The sequence below is a fragment of the Mercenaria mercenaria genome, chromosome 17 (genome assembly GCF_021730395.1).
Source record: "Mercenaria mercenaria strain notata chromosome 17, MADL_Memer_1, whole genome shotgun sequence".
Classification (NCBI taxonomy): domain Eukaryota; kingdom Metazoa; phylum Mollusca; class Bivalvia; order Venerida; family Veneridae; genus Mercenaria; species Mercenaria mercenaria.
The window spans coordinates 21,019,710-21,036,933 of NC_069377.1; the positions used below are offsets into that span (position 1 = coordinate 21,019,710).

Consider the following 17,224-nt stretch of genomic DNA (forward strand, 5'->3'; position numbering starts at 1 on the left):
TATTTTACACATATATTTTACGTATTCGTCATTGATATGCTTCATTTTAATCCAGACCTTATTGGATATAGTGACACAATAAAAGATATTTTGGTTTCGCCAACTACGTGACTGATGTCTGCACAGCTATATTAGTTTGTGAAAGAAAGGGTTAGTTAAGAAATAATAAATATGTTCCTATATCTTATCAGTTAATAAAATATGGGCAGGAGTTTGGATGCGTAATAATTAAATCACGAGTGCGTAGTCTGTCGTCTGTCGTCCGTCGTCTGTCAACATTTAGCTTATGTATGCGATAGAGGCTGTATTTTTCAATTAATCTTCATGAATATTGGTCAGAATGATAACCTTGATGAAATCTAGGCCAAGTTCGAAAATGGGTCATCTCGGGTCAAAAACTAGGTCACTAGGTCAAATCAAAGAAAAACCTTGTGTATGCGATAGAGGCTGTATTTTTCAATTAATCTTCATGAATATTGGTCAGAATAATAACTTTGATGAAATCTAGCCCGCGTTCGAAAATGGGTCATCTCGGGTCAAAAACTAGGTCACTAGGTCAAATCAAAGAAAAACCTTGTGTATGCGATAGAGGCTGTATTTTTCATTTAATCTTCATGAATATTGGTCAGAATGATAACTTTGATGAAATCTAGCCCGCGTTCGAAAATGGGTCATCTAGGGTCAAAAACTAGGTCACTAGGTCAAATCAAAGAAAAACCTTGTGTATGCGATAGAGGCGGTATTTTTCAATTAATCTTCACAAATATTGGTCAGAATGATAACCTTGATGAAATCTAAGCCGAGTTCGAAAATGGGTCATCTAGGGTCAAAAACTAGGTCACTAGGTCAAATCAAAGAAAAACCTTGTGTATGCGATAGAGGCTGTATTTTTCAATTCTTCTTCATGAATATTGGTCAGAATGATAACCTTGATGAAATCTAGGCCCAGTTCGAAAATGGGTAATCTGGGGTCAAAAACTAGGTCACTAGGTCAAATCAAAGAAAAACCTTGTGTATGCGATAGAGGCTGTATTTTTAGCTCACCTGAGCACAAAGTGCTCAGGGTGAGGTATTGTGATCGCTCACCGTCCGGCGTCCGTCCGTCCGTCCGTCCGTTGTACGTCCGTCCGTTGTACGTCCGTCCACACTTTCCTTTAAACAACATCTCCTCCTAAACCAACAGGCCAATTTTGATGAAACTTCACAGGGATGTTCCTTGGATGGCCCCCTTTCAAAATTGTTCAAAGAATTGAATTCCATGCAGAACACTGGTTGCCATGGCAACCGAAAGGAAAAACTTTAAAAATCTTCTTCTCAAAAACCAGAAGCCCTAGAGCTTAGATATTTGGTGTGAAGCATTGCCTAGTGGACCTCTACCAAGTTTGTTCAAATCATGACCCCGGGGTCAAAATTGACCCCGCCCCAGGGGTCACTTGATTTTACATAAGAAAATCTTAAAAAATCTTCTTCTCAAAAACCAGAAGCCTTAGAGCTTAGATATTTGACATGTAGCATTGCCTAGTGGACCTCTACTAAAATTGTTCAAATCATGACCCCGGGGTCAAAATTGACCCCGCCCCAGGGTCACTTGATTTTACATAGGAAAATCTTCAAAAAATTTCTAAAAATAAACCAGAAGGCCTAGAGCTTAGATATTTCACATGTAGCATTGCCTAGTGGACCTCTACAAAATTTGTTCAAATCATGGCCCCCGGGGTCAAAATTGACCCCGCCCCAGGGGTCACTTTATTTTACATAGGAAAATATTTAAAAAATCTTCTTCTCAAAAACCAGAAGCCCTAGAGCTTAGATATTTGACATGTAGCATTGCCTATTGGACCTCTACTAAAGTTGTTCAAATTATGACCCGGGGTCAAAATTGACCCCGCCCTAGGGGTCACTTGACTTTACATAGGAAAATCTTCAAAAGTTTTCTAAAAATAAACCAGAAGGCCTAGAGCTTAGATATTTCACATGTAGCATTACCTAGTGGACCTCTACAAAATTTGTTCATATCATGACCCCCTGGGTCAAAATTGACCCAGCCCCAGGGGTCACTTGATTTTACATAGGAAAATCTTCAAAAATTTTCTAAAAATAAACTAGAAGGCCTAGAGACTAGATATTTGACATGTAGCATTGCCTAGTGGACCTCTACAAAATTTGTTCAAACCTTGTCCCCCGGGGTCAAAATTGACTCCGCCCTAGGGGTCACTTGATTTTACATAGGAAAATCTTAAAAAAAAATTCTAAAAATAAACCAGAAGGCCTAGATCTTAGATATTTGACTTGTAGCATTGCCTATTAGACTTTTACAAAGTTTATTCAAATCATGACCCCTGGGGTCAAATTGACCCTGCCCCATGGGGTTACTTGATTGTACATAGAAAAATCTTCAAAATTTTCTAAAAATAAACCAGAAGAGCTTAGATATTTGACATGTAGCATTGCCTAGTGGACCTCTACAAAAAGTTTTCAAATCTTGTTTTTAAAGTTACTTAAAGAAAATTTCAACTATATTTTCTCATAATTCTTTTGATTGATTTCTATTATGATCTTTTGACCTTGAAGACTTGTCCTTAAGTGCAATGATAACAGGTGAGCGATATAGGGCCATCATGGCCCTCTTGTTCATTGATCTTCATGAATTTTGGTCAGAATGATTGCCTTGATGAAATCTAGGCCGAGTTCGAAAATGGGTCATTTAGGGTCAAAAACTAGGTCACTAGGTCAAATCAAAGAAAAACCTTGTGTATGCGATAGAGGCTGTATTTTTCAATTGACCTTCATGAATTTTGGTCAGAATGATTACCTTCATGAAGTTTAGACCAAGTTCGAAAATGGGTCATCTGGAGTCAAAAACTAGGCCACTAGGTCAAATCAAAGAAAAACCTTGTGTATGCAGTAGAGGCTGTATTTTTCAACTGATCTTCATGAAATTTAGCCAGAATGATTACCTTGATAAAATCTAGGCCGAGTTCGAAAATGGGTCATCTGGGGTCAAAAACTAGGTCACTAGGTCAAATCGAAGAAAAACATTGTGTATGCAATAGAGGATGTATTTTTCAATTGATCTTCATGAAATTTGGTCAGAGTGATTGCCTTGATGAAATTTAGGTCGATTTTGAATATGGGTTATCTGAGGTCAAAAACTAGGTCACTAGGTCAAATTAACGAAAAACCTTGTGTATGCGATAGAGACTTTTTTTTTCAGTTGATCTTCATGAATTTTGGTCAGAATGATTGCCTTGATAAAATCTAGGTCGAGTTTGAACATGGGTCATCTAGGGTCAAAAACTAGGTCATATCTAAGAAAATGCTTGTTTTATCGCAAGAGACCAATTTTTTTGTCCAATCTTAATGAAAATTGGTCAGAATATTTGTTTCCATGAAATCACTAGGTCTAACATGTTTTACACTGTTATGGAGTGTTTCTTAGGTGAGCGACCTAGGGCCATCTTGGCCCTCTTGTTATCATATTTGTGTTTTTGAAATGCCGTTTGGCCCTGAAATAATTCGTATGTAATGGAACTGTTCAAAGTGGAATCTCTTATGCCACAATCATAGGGGGTGAAATGTAACAGCCAACCATATTTTATCGTAGATTCAGGCGATTTCGTTATATGTTTATATAGCAATTGCTGCAGATCGTGTTAGAATTAATTTTTTTTTTTATCTGAAAGTTGTTATTGTATGCGCTTACTGTTAGGTTTAGATAATTACGAAAAAAAGCATTTACTACTTTACAAAAACAAATTGAATATTGTTTTGTAGCTTACATTATGCGACATATAGGAAGATAACTAATTAAAACTTTTGTCATTAAATTACTATTTTTATGATATGCATGAATGTCTAACCACGGTATATTTTGCGTATTTTATTCATTGTTGACTTTGGATGTTTGCAATGAGTCATATGTAAATCAAATGTAACTATATTATTTGAGATTTTTTATCGTCTCTATGTGAACATTCCTTTGTCTACTAACAAAGCTGGAATAGTATCCATTTCATATAATGAATAATAAAATCTGTAAAAAGATCATTTGGAAGCATAGAATGCAACCAAGCAGAATAATAGCAGACTCGGTTTGATTGAGTCTGTGGTAATGAAATGTGCAACACCTCTCACGCCCTCTAGCACCGGCTTAAGCGGAACTCTATTGACTTTAAACTTTTGACTTTTTTCCAGACATTTTATCATACCCCACCCACTCATTCTAATTATTCCATACGGCCCCAGAAACTGTTAGTTCACTAGTGAGGCACTTTGCTGACTACTTCTCCATAATACAAAACTATCACCATAGTTAATGATGCAGCCAAACTTAAAAAATGGACTTTCGTAAAATAAGCAAATCTTATTTCGTGATATTCTTTCATGAATCCAGTTATTTACATCTTTTTCAAAATTATCAGTCTGTCGGGAAAGTAGGAATATGATATTCATAAAAAGAAGTTTTCAAGAAAAAAGTTTGCCGGTTCATTCATATGGAATACAAATAAATAAAAAAATCAATATTGTTGCCGTAAGGTGAGAACAAAAAATGTCTGAACAAAACTTTACAACATAAATAATATTGTTAAGATTTCTTTATAGTATTAAATTAATCGGTTACTAGTACAGTCAAAGACCTAATTGCACTAGCCACGCTCCAAGCACGCAGCCTTCTCTCCAGAAAATAAAAGGTAAGGGTAGATTTCCTGGAAGCACAAAGCACAGGAAACACAGCCAGAGCTACACTTCGCAAAGTAGGCCCGCCACAAATAGACACTGAAGTGAAAACTATAGCAGATGTGGATCAACCAGTTCATTTTAATTACATGAAGATATAAAATATGGATTGGATAAAGAAAAGGGGAGGGGTTGTTGGGGAGGGAAAAAATAAAACAAAATAGGAATGAATACTTAGTAGGGAAAGCACACACACACACACGCACGCACGCATGCTCTCAAAGTAAATCTAAAGAGGACAAAAAATAATGACAATCGCACGTTTCCGTATAAGATTAACATGCAAGAAACTCATATTTTACGTGGATGATACAGGACGGATTCTTTTATAATCCTGCAAAGTTTTATTGAGAGTTGTCATACCGTCTCGGAGATATTTAGTTTTGTATCATACACACTAAGCAGAAGCTATGAAAGGCGAACAAGAGAAAATTAAACGAGAGCGTACTTTAAAGTAGGTTGTTTGTTTAGAAATACCTGGTCAGTCAGCCTTAAAGACAGGGCTTGTGCTGGCAGTCCTTAAAGACAGGGCTGGTGCTGGCAGGCCTAAAACAGGAGAGGAGGCCGGGAAACATTTTTATGAGCAACAGCGTCGTGCTGACAACAGACAGAGGCTGCGTAAAGGTGATCATAGACTAGTAATTGCAAAACAAAGTATCAAAAATGTTTGTATTCTGTCTTCTTTAACTCAATGGGTACTGTTACAAATCCCTACATCGTCAGGAAAGTTAGTCACTGGAAAGTTTTATAGAGACAAGTACTGAAAACTAATCGAAAATACAAAAACAAATGCGTCATAGTACTTGTATTCACGGTCTCCGGTTGATCCATGACAACGCTGCGGCTAGCAAAAGTTTCTGAGAGATAGAAAATGGATGGTCGCGGTGTGCAATATATTCCGAAATATTACTGGGGTATATTAATAAGTTAATGCAGTTGTATTGAACAAAAACAGTAACCATTCTCTCTTTAAAAATAAAAGAATATTTTCAGTGTCTGTCAGTGTCTGTCTTCCTGAAATATTCTTGTACATGTATGCCGCCTGACTTTATTAAAATGACTTGTTGCCAATAGGGAACAGTTTCCTAAAGCTGCTAAGCATTATACAAAACTGCATTTACTTAGTTTTCCTTATTCACTTATATTTTAAGCCTTATACGTCTTTCCTTTTTGCCGCTTAATATTCGTAAAACTGGATGGAATGCCAAGGCAACTACTTTTGTAGCTCACTTTTATGTAATACGATTGTAAACATAGTAATTTAAAAGCACACACGAAAGGAGATTTCCTGGTGTTCTGTTCGCTTATCCAATGATTGATTAAACAGTATAGTATTTGTAGTTGCATTGAAAGTGATTAATCAACAGCAGTTTTCCTATAAGTAAAACAAGATGTCGCATCGAAAGTGTCAAAACAGGACATATTTCGGTTATCAATAAAACAGTGTTTGTGGTGCTCTGTGCTCTGTGCTACCGAGAAATCTATCCTAACCTTTTTAACATAATAAAACTATAATTTTCTTCCTTTCATCAGTTAAAATGTTTCACCCTTTTTCAGTTATCTTATTGCCAAAAGACCCTTTTGAATTCATATTACAGAAATGTTCGGTTTAATGATGAGATCCATAAACGATAATTGACAGAATAAACATTAGAATATTAAACAATGAGACTATGATAATAAATTATCCATGACACACGGAAATGTATCCCTTGGAAAAGTAGGATTGTCCGTGCTTCGAATCGTCACTGTCCTCGTCCATCCTTCCGGACTAGTGTATCAGTTATGATTAGGCGTATCGATTTTGTAGCAGAACCTTAATATGTTTTTACCATAATGAGACGACTTGTCATTCGCAAGACCCAGACTCCAAACTCCAATGTCAAGGTCACACTTTCAAATGTTAACATGGTCTGTTTCGTGTCCGGCCCATAACTCTGCCATCCATGAAGGGATTTTGAAATAACTCGTCATGAATGTTAACCACAATGAGACGATGTGTCATGCGCAAGACCCAGACCCTTAAAAAACAAAAAATATATTTTCACTGCTTTGAAACAGTGTATGTTAATATCGGTTTTATTTCACTGAAATATTCAAGTATTCTGCTGAAAAGCACAAAATAAATGGATCTATCCCGAATTTTCTTTCAACTGAATTGCCGCATAATGCGTAAACCAACATAGATAAAAATGTCCGCCTGTTGTAGGTTTACTCCTTTTTTTCAGATTTTGGCACATACAAACAACGCATTCGAATTACTCTCAAAGAAGTGCGTGAGCCGGTATCAGGACCTGGAGGATACGGTTACGGAAATTTCTGAGCACGAGCAAGGTAACATTCTCTTGGGCTTTATTAAAGTGTTAAAAGTACACCAAACTGGCAAAGTAATCTATAAACTAATTTGAAGAGTGCCTAGAATTAGAAATTTCCTTAATATTCAGATTACCGTGGTTGTGCTGTGACCAAATCCTATATCATTTATGACAAATCAGTCTTTTAACATGGTTATTATCATGTGAATTAATTTTGATGTAAAATTATATCTTTCAGACTATAAATGATATTCAATTTAAGTCCCGTTTTTAGAGAAAAATCGCAAGATGAATTTCAAATATCTTTTAAAATAGTAATTTACTTAAAACAAGCGCGCAGAATTCAAAACTGTATAGGTTATTATTTAGAACATATCGATTTATATGTACATGTATTTGAAATAGTATACATGTACACTTTTTTCTCTTGTAACAAAGTTTTATCAGTGTTCGTCTATGAAAATCAACATAAATCTACTTTAGGTAGCTTTATCTTTGCAATAGGCTGACATACTTTGAAAACGGTATGACAGTTTATAAGGCGTAGAATATTTACCTTGAAATAGAGACAACGATACCTTAGTTATCGTATTTTTACTAAATCATTCAAAATGTGTACAAAACGAGTTAAAAACTATTAATTGTTTTAGTCTTTTGAAGACAATGTCAGCAATATTTTAATAGTAAGAGCAATAGAATGTAGCTTATTTGTAGATATTAAAGGTGTAAACGATGGAAACGCCTGTCGATAGATACATATTTTCTTTGCAACATAGATATTTATGCTTGATTTTGTTTTTAATGAATTTAGAGCGTTTATTCTTTCATGTTTGCTAACGTTCTTCATAAGGCTACCGTTTTTATTGTTCAGAATAAGTATTTATGTCTGCTGTAGAATAATGTGGTGGTAATGAATCGGTTCTGTTAAGTATAAATGATAAGAATAACTGTAGATTGTTCTCGCTGAATAAATCTCTAGTTCTGTCTGTAATTTCCAGACAAATAAATCAGGAGCACAAACTGTTTCGCACATTTTACAATGAAACAAAAATCAACTTCTCGATATGAATGTATTTACGAACATTCCAGTTGCATGGTGATTCACATATTTATATTTATTTTTACTTTTATGATGATAGCAAGGGTTTCGAAACGAAGACCTGTGAGCAGTTGTCTTGGTAAGTGCTTTAGTACACAAGTTATTGATTATTCAAATATTTCCATCATTTCTAATAATCGTTCCATGCACCTTTCTAAAAAGTAAAAACAAGGTTAATTACGTGTTTATACGTTGGTTACATTATAAAACTGTCTAGCTTTTAATGAAAAATCAACATTGCTAGCATTACATTTGCAGAACATATATATGAGGCCAGTTACAGAATGTGTTGGAGATACAGTATTTATCTCTATGAAAATACTTTCGCATGACAGAATTTTTTATTGTCGCCATATTTTAGACCAAGTGCAAGGCCGGCGTGACCAAGAAAAAGACGTTGACGAAACCGGTGATGCAGGCTACGCCATTCACTTGAAAGGTCAAATGATGTATATGCCAGAATGGGAATCCATCATTTTCCTTGGAACGCCTATGTAAGTGTTTCAATTCGCATTGTTATTTTTGTAGACCGTTAAATGCATTGTCAAGTTTTATAAATTGATATAGGCGTATTTATGCAGTTCAAAGCTGGACTAGGTATCAGCTTTTACCATGGTCGCCAAAATCTGCTAGTATTTGGTAAAAATTAAGTGAAATCAAACGTAGTGGTGATTATAAATTTTTGAGATACATGACGTTTAATCGCCCTATGAAACTTCACTTGCAGTTTTCCTTTGACAGTATTTAGATTAGCAGGTAATGTACGTCTGATACAGCTGCAGAACAAAAAGCTCTTGCGGTATTCAATTATTTACTTTTACTCTTGAACACCATAATATACATTTTTCACTCATGGCTGCGCCACTCGTGAAAATATTGCATTATAGTGTTCACTCGGTGAAATATATTTCGATCTTACACTATAACAAACAAATATCCTTTATATCATATAAATAGTTTATTCTTTATTTGTAACATTTTTCTTTATAGGGCATAGAAAGTGCGGAATTTATTTTAAATATTTACTGGATTACAATAATTATGAAATGTAATTGTACATTACATTTTGTTTTTCAGCATGGAAAGCCTGGACATAATGTTTAAAACTGGACTGTATATAAACGATCTCAGTATGCACGATTCAAGTCGCGATCTCGTTCTTGCTGGTACCCAGCAATCCGCGGAACTCAAACTTGCCTTAGATCAGGTATATGATTTCCACAGTAATGTCCACACTAGAAAGTGTCCTTCTTGAACTAACTTTGGTAGTTATTATTATAAGCTAGGACGGCTCATTATCCCGTTAACATTAATGCTAAACGAAGAGAAAATAAACTGGTGTTAATCCACTGGGTATTGTTCTAATGATTGGAATAATACACCCTAATTCCGAGAGAGGACGTTACGTAGAGAATAGATAAAATCAAGGGTAACATTATTGGTTAATAAGCCTCCTTTGTCCGTTTGTAGAATTCCGTTGTTGGTACTCAAATTATAATTCACATATCTGTATTGTTTTTTCCCTTCAGTTTGGTTCTCTTGCTGGTAAGCAAAGTTTAATTCTGACATCTTCGATAGATTTGTGTACACTGTCGTGACAGGCATTCGTTTCTCTAGGGCCGCATTGACTGTAACTTTTCTGTCTTTCCGATTGTTTTGGTGAATGGTTAATAAATAACTGACGTCGTTGAAGTGGGCTAATGCTATGACAAAAATGAGTAAAGATATTTTTTCAGGAACAAAAGAAGAGCAAAATTTTGCAGGAGAGTATGTCGAAATTGGACGCGGAAATGAAACGGACAGATTCCCTGCTGTACCAAATGATACCGAAGCAAGTTGCGGACAGATTGAGAAGTGGTGAACCAGCAATATCAACGTGTGAGGTATATATTGACAAAAGCAACATTTTGCTGAATTCTTAAAGCAATGAAAACCTTCTGAAAGATTACTAAAGAGAATCTGAATCATCTTAAAAATATTGCAAACAATTTCAAGCAAATTCAGTGCAACACTCACCACTGAAGAACACTATGTTATTTTTAGAAACCGCGATATTACTAAACTGATTAAATTGAATTTTCAGTGTAGAGAATGAATAAATCAAACATGTTCAATATTTTCCTTTAAATGATCGTCTTTGAGCCCTTTTGTTGAGATATCTAATTGTTTAAATAATTAATGGCAACCTTTGACCAGTTGTTATAATAATTTTTCTTTGATTGTTTTACTATTTTTGTAAAATGAATGTTTCCCTTACTTTAATGTTCACGCATTATCAAAACATTATTACAATTAAAGTTAGTCAATAGTTATCGACTACCCAATTCTTATAATTAAAAAAAAATAGACAATTTTGCGGAACTTGAATAAAAAGAATACATGAGAAAAACACTTATATTGGCAGTAAAACTGTCGGTAAATGTGAATGAAAACAAACAAAAAGGGAACACAATTTTATAGAACTTACACATTCTTTGTGTTGAAAATACTTCTATCCGGTGTAAATAGTATAGAATTTTATTTAAGGTGTTTGAAAATGTCACGATACTGTTCAGTGATGTTGTTGGTTTCACACGGATCTGTAGTCAGATATCTCCTATGGAGGTTGTATCTATGCTCAACGCCATGTATACAAAGTTTGATCAGCTGAGCGAGCAGCACAATGTGTACAAGGTAAGATGTGCTACTAGTATATGATTTAATCGATTTTCTTGCGGTAGCAATGTGTACAGGGTAAGATGTACTACTAGTATAGGGTTTAATCGATTTCCTTGCGGTAGCAATGTGTACAGGGTAAGATGTACTACTGGTATAGGGTTTAATCGATTTCCTTGCGGTAACAATGTGTACAGGGTAAGATGTACTACTGGTATAGGATTTAATCGATTTTCTTGCGGTAGCAATTGGTTTAATCAATTTCCTTGGGGTAACAATGTGTATAGGGTAAGATGTACTACTAGTATAGGATTTAATCGATTTTCTTGCGGTAGCAATGTTTACAAGGTAAGATGTACTACTAGTATAGGATTTAATCAATTTCCTTGAGGTAACAATGTGTACAAGGTAACATGCACTACTAGTATAGGGTTTAATCGATTTTCTTGCGGTAAGATGTACTACTAGTATAGGATTTAATCAATTTCCGTGAGGTAACAATGTGTACAAGGTAACATGTACTACTAGTATAGGATTTAATCAATTTCCTTGAGGTAACAATGCGACAAGGTAACATGTACTACTAGTATAGGGTTTAATCGATTTCTTTGCGGTAACAATGTGTACAAGGTAACATGTACTACTAGGGTAGGATTTAATCGATTTTCTTGCGGTAACAATGTGTACAAGGTAACATGTACTACTAGTGTAGGATTTAATCAATTTCCTTGAGGTAACAATGTGTACAAGGTAACATGTACTACTAGTATAGGGTTTAATCGATTTCCTTGCGGTAACAATGTGTACAAGGTAACATGTACTACTAGTGTAGGATTTAATCGATTTTCTTGCGGTAACAATGTGTACAAGGTAATGTGTGTATAACTTAATTGATTTTCTTAGGGTAATGCAAGGTAGTGAGTATGTTATTTAAATTATTTTCTTGCAACAGCACAATGTGAACAAAGTAATGTATATGTTATTTCATCGACTTTCGTATAAAGTGTAGGCAAATATCTTCAATAAAAACATACAGATAAATAACGTAAAATTCATAAGATTGAATACTGTTTCAACTGCACAATTCATATCAAGATAACAGCAATGCAGTGTTTCCGTGCGCGCGGCACTCGGAATCTTTAAACCTGTCAAAATGTCCTGAGGAAGCTTGATATAATGGCTGTGTCTTTGCCGAAGGTTATTTCATCTTGCACGAAGTACGATTTATAAAATTATCCGCAGGGAGAAACGACAACAAATAGGACTCGTAGTCATGAGGCATGCATCGTAATTGTTTTGCAGTGTAAAAATGTAGTTTCCATCAGACTAATCTAACAAGAAAAAGTTAAATGCTCTTGACATTTCAGGTATCTGTAACAAATGAAACGAAAAATGGAAATAGCTTCATTTTCCTCATTGTGTGTCTACACACTAGTGTTTTATCAATCTTCTTATAAATATTTCGTTCCTGGTATAAGTGGGACACGTTACACGATTTTCTTATTGACATAAAAGTTTACGTTTGAAATATTTTACTAGGGTTTGAAACAGTTGGTCATGCATGTATTGTGATAAGTCTGTTCAAAATAAAACCATATCCAGTAACTATGCTCTTTTCATGTATAGCTCCAAGCACGTAGTCAGCAAATGTATTTGCAACATATTTCAATTGAACAATTGAGACGCCGTAATTGGTAGTGGTCAGGTGGCTCCAATAAAATACCAGATACCAGTCTACAAATATTATGTGTGACATGGTCACTCAGATTTGTTAGATGCTAGAATGAGTTTACGGGATCCCTCTACCGACGGCAATATGAAAATAAGAGTCGGTAAGCTTTTAACAATCCATCTATACTTGTTGTAATAAAAACGGTTGATACATTTGTATATCAATGTATTCTGTACAGGAAATAAAATGTAAGAGCACTCCGCCCACTCTTGCTGTAAAAATTCAGATAACAGAGTTAATAACGCTGTTTAAGTAGGTTTTTCAAAGTTTTCTTGCAGATTTTTAGTACTTGCTAATTGTTGCAATTTTGATAATTTTATATTAGCTGGACACCCTTACATCCCAAGTCAACCTTTGTTAAAGATTTTGCTTCTTCTTTTGCATAAAGGGAGCTCAAATTTTCTTTGATTCTTTTTTATTAAAAAGAAAGGATATATGAAATGCTTGTTTTTCTTGCCTTTTTTGTGTTCTTTTTTCAAAATAAAGTTGCAAAAATATAAGCTGTATGATGCAATATGCTTATTTTAGTCACTAACAAAGAAAGTCTAAAAATAAAGTTTTTAAAGCGAAAGACTAAATGTGAATAAACAACTGTTACACGATAGCGTGAATTTACATCAACTTGTAAAACATTTTAAATATTTTAAATGCCAAATTTAGATCAAGAATAGAAAATTCATTGCAAGAACATTCCTGAAATGTGCCGTTTATATTGAATTACAGAATTTTTACAGTTAATCTATCTTGTTTATTACCCCGTGTTGGTTCATTTGTTGTTGTTTTTTAGCCAACCATCATCAGATGGTGGGCTATTCAAATCACTCTGCGTCCGTGGTCCGTCGTCCTTCCGTCCGTCCGTCCGTCCGTCATTCCGTCCGGCCTTCCGTTAACAATTTCTCGTTATCGCATCTCCTCAGAAACTACCAGGGGGATTTTGACCAAACTTTGTCAGAATGATGTATTGGTACCCTAGTTGTGTCCCCCTGAAAATCAGACTGGTTCAACAAATTTTTAGTAAGTTATGGCCCTTTGTTTATTTCTATAATTTACATAGATTTATATAGGAAAAAACTTTGAAAATCTTCTTGCCCCAAACCACAGCGCCTAGGGCTTTGATATTTGGTATGAAGCATCATCTAGTGGTCTTCTACCAATATGATTCAAATTATTTCCCTGGGGTGTAATATGGCCCCGCCCCGGGGGTCACATGGTTTATATAGATATATATAGGGAAAAACTTTGAAAAACCTCTTGTCCAAAACCACAGGACCTAGGGCTTTGATATTTTGTATGTGACATCATCTAGTGGTCTTCAACTAAGATTGTTCAAATTATCCCCCTAGGGTCAAATATGGCCCCGCCCTGGGGGTCACATGGTTTACATACACTTATATAGGGAAAAACTTTGAAAATCTTCTTGTCCAAACCACAAAGCCTAGGGCTTTGATATTTGTAATGTAGCATCGTCTAGTGGTTCTCTACCAAGTTTGTTAAAATTATCCCCCTAGGGTCAAATATGGCCCCGCCCTGGGGGTCACATGGTTCATATAGACTTATATAGGGAAAAGCTTATAAAAACTTCTTGTCAATAACCTACAACATTCAGATTTGGACCACATGTATGGTTTTGAGTGGCAAGATGAACCTTGACATGAGTTGACCTTGATTTTGACCTAGTGACCTACATTCACATTTCTGTAGCTACAACCTTCAAATTTGGACCACATGCATAGTTTTGTGCACTGAAATAAACTTTGACCTTGACATTGACCTAGTGACCTACTTTCACATTTTTGAAGGTACATGCTTCAAATTTGGACCACATGCATAATTTCGTGTTCCGAAATGAAATTTGACCTTGATTTTGACCTAGTGACCTACTTTCACATTTCTCAAGCTACAGCCTTCAAATTTGGACCACATGCATGGTTTTGTGTACCGAAACAAACTTTGACCTTTACATTGACCTAGTGACCTACTTTCACATTTTTGAAGGTACACGCTTCAAATTTGGACAACATGCATAGTTTTGTATTCCGAAATAAAATTTGACCTTGATTTTGACCTAGTGACCTACTTTCACATTTCTCAAGCTACAGCCTTCAAATTTGGACCACTTGCATAGTTTTGTGCACCGAAATGAACTTTGACCTTAAGATTGACCTAGTGACCTACTTTCAGATTTCTGTAGCTATAGGCTTCAAATTTAGACCACATGAATAGGATTGTATACCGAAACTAACTTTGACCTTGATATTGACCTAGTGACCTACGTTCACATTTTTGAAGGAACAGGCTTCAAATTTGGACCACATGCATAGATTTGTGTTGTGAAGTGAAATTTGACCTTGATTTTGACCTAGTGACCTACTTTCTCATTTCTCAAGCTACAGCCTTCAAATTTGGACCACTTGCATAGTTTTGTGTACCGAAATAAACTTTGACCTTAAGATTGACCTAGTGACCTACTTTCAAATTTCTCAAACTACAGTCTTCAAAATTGATGCACATGCATAGTTTTGTGTACAAAGAACTTTGTCCTTGAAATTGATCTAGTGACCTACTTTCACATTTCTCAAGTTACAGCTTTCGAATTTAGACCACATGCACAGTGTTGTGTACGGAAATGAAATTTGACCTTGAGCTAGTCAGTAAGTCTTGAAATTTGGAACACACAAAACTGACACATTGGTGGGCGCCAAGATCACTCTGTGATCTCTTGTTTAGAATAGTAATCTAATCTATAAGAAGAATAAAATGTGCTTAATAAAGCCTAGATGTAGACGTAGGAGTTTGCCTGTTTAAACACATTTTTTCAAGTCCTGTAATGTTGTTCCCAACTGGTCTTTTTCCAAAACATTGTCCTTCAGATATGTTGATTTTATCTCTTTATTAATAAATTACCAAACATACTACTTTATAAATAGTAGTCAGATGGTGTAATTTGTTGTCGGCTTTAATGGCTTTTGATTCTGTGTAAAATAATCTATTTGCTGAACGATCTGCTATATTTACTTGGCGCATTAGACAGTAACATAACCTTATGGGTGTCTTTAAATATTAATGTGTAATTTGCGTGATGCAATGACGATGAAACTTTTCTGCTATATTTGCGCTATTCTTTCGAGATTTTGCGAGATTTCAAGAGATTAGGCAGAATTGTGTCGCTGAGGAATGAGTTTGCCTTGACGTCTTCTCGGCAGACGGGGTTAATGTAGATATTCTTTTAAAGGAAAATTTACTTCAAATAAAAACTTATTCACTAAATAGTTAATTCAAGAAAATACGAGGAACGACAAAATGAAATAGTTAATATATACAACATATTACTATGTAACACATTTCCTGGATGGCTTGCCGGTCAAGAGTCAATATTGTCGCCCGAGGTTGACTGCAAGTCGTTCAGTGTGTGTACGATATCTGTGGTAAAACTTCGCGTCGTTGACGCTGAATTTTTCTTTTACTGGTTGCTTCCTTTAGCCAGTATTCACTGAATTCTGCATTAATATCCGGAATATCTTTCAACTACATTGTGAATGTTAAAATGAACTAAAATAATTTGACTTGTTACCGTATAATACACGGCAATCCATGATTTTGTCGTATGAATTAACTCTTAATCTTTAGCACGTCTGTAATATTGAAAATATGTATCCGGTATATACTCGTACACTGATCAACGATATATCAGTTGTATGCCATTATTGTTTAACCATATAATTACATCAATGTAAATATTGTTTCTATTATCGTTAATGTATGTACATATCAGTGTAGGTGACATTATAGGCCAACTTGGCCGAGTGCTCTCGTTTATTTGTTTTTGTATAAATGTTTATTATATTGTCAGTTATTTATGCCCCCACTTTTTTTTTTGGGGGGGGGGGGCATATAGATTTGCCCTTGTTCGTCCTTCCGCCTTCCGTCCTTCCGTCCGTCCGTCCTTCCTTCCGAGAATTTTGTGTCGCGCCTAGCTCCAAAAGTATTTGGCGTAGAGACACAAAACTTTACAGGAATGTTGGTCAGCATGTGTAGTTGTGCACCTGGGGTTTCGCGTCCGGATTCATTCAGTCATGTAGGAGTTATGGCCCTTGACTTTGTAAAAATTGGTCATTTTAGTGTTGTGTCGCGCCTAGCTCCAAAAGTATTTGACGTAGAGTCACAAAACTTTACAGGAATGTTGGTCAGCATGTGTTGTTTTGCACCTGGGGTTTCGCGTCCGGATTCATTCAGTCTTGTAGGAGTTGTGGCCCCTGACTTAGTAAAACATTGGTCATTTTAATGTTGTGTCACACGTAGCTCCAAAAGTATTTGACCTAGAGTCACCAAATTTTACAGGAATGTTGGTCAGCATGTGCATCTGTGTCCCATGGACACATTTCTAGTTTTGTCACTATAATGAAATATTTTCTTACTAACTTACTTACTTAATTGTAGGACAAACTATTGACCTTCGATTTATATAACCAGCAATGTGTTATGATATGTGTGAATTTACTCAGTTAGATATTCATCTACTTGAAGGTGTGCACTCAGGTAATACTGTGGCAGGAGTTGTTGGAATAAAGATGCCTCGCTACTGCTTGTTTGGAGACACTGTCAACACGGCTTCAAGGATGGAAACAAACGGACAGGTTTAAAAATTTTACATACGACTTAGAATAAAAAGTTAAATTAGTGCATTTG

The 17,224-nt window shown here is 35.5% G+C and overlaps 1 protein-coding gene across 1 annotated transcript in view; it reads left to right on the top strand.

Moving 5' to 3' along the window:
• Positions 1–17,224, top strand: part of LOC123536357 (soluble guanylate cyclase 88E-like) — a 102,357-nt gene that overhangs the window by 82,545 nt on the left and 2,588 nt on the right. Inside the window, exons 3-11 of the mRNA XM_053529228.1 lie at positions 6,966–7,071; positions 8,192–8,230; positions 8,513–8,645; positions 9,229–9,358; positions 9,888–10,034; positions 10,678–10,831; positions 12,346–12,415; positions 14,171–14,193; positions 17,009–17,172. Coding sequence (XP_053385203.1) covers positions 6,966–7,071; positions 8,192–8,230; positions 8,513–8,645; positions 9,229–9,358; positions 9,888–10,034; positions 10,678–10,831; positions 12,346–12,415; positions 14,171–14,193; positions 17,009–17,172 — 966 coding nt within the window. The remainder of the gene's footprint in view (positions 1–6,965; positions 7,072–8,191; positions 8,231–8,512; positions 8,646–9,228; positions 9,359–9,887; positions 10,035–10,677; positions 10,832–12,345; positions 12,416–14,170; positions 14,194–17,008; positions 17,173–17,224) is intronic.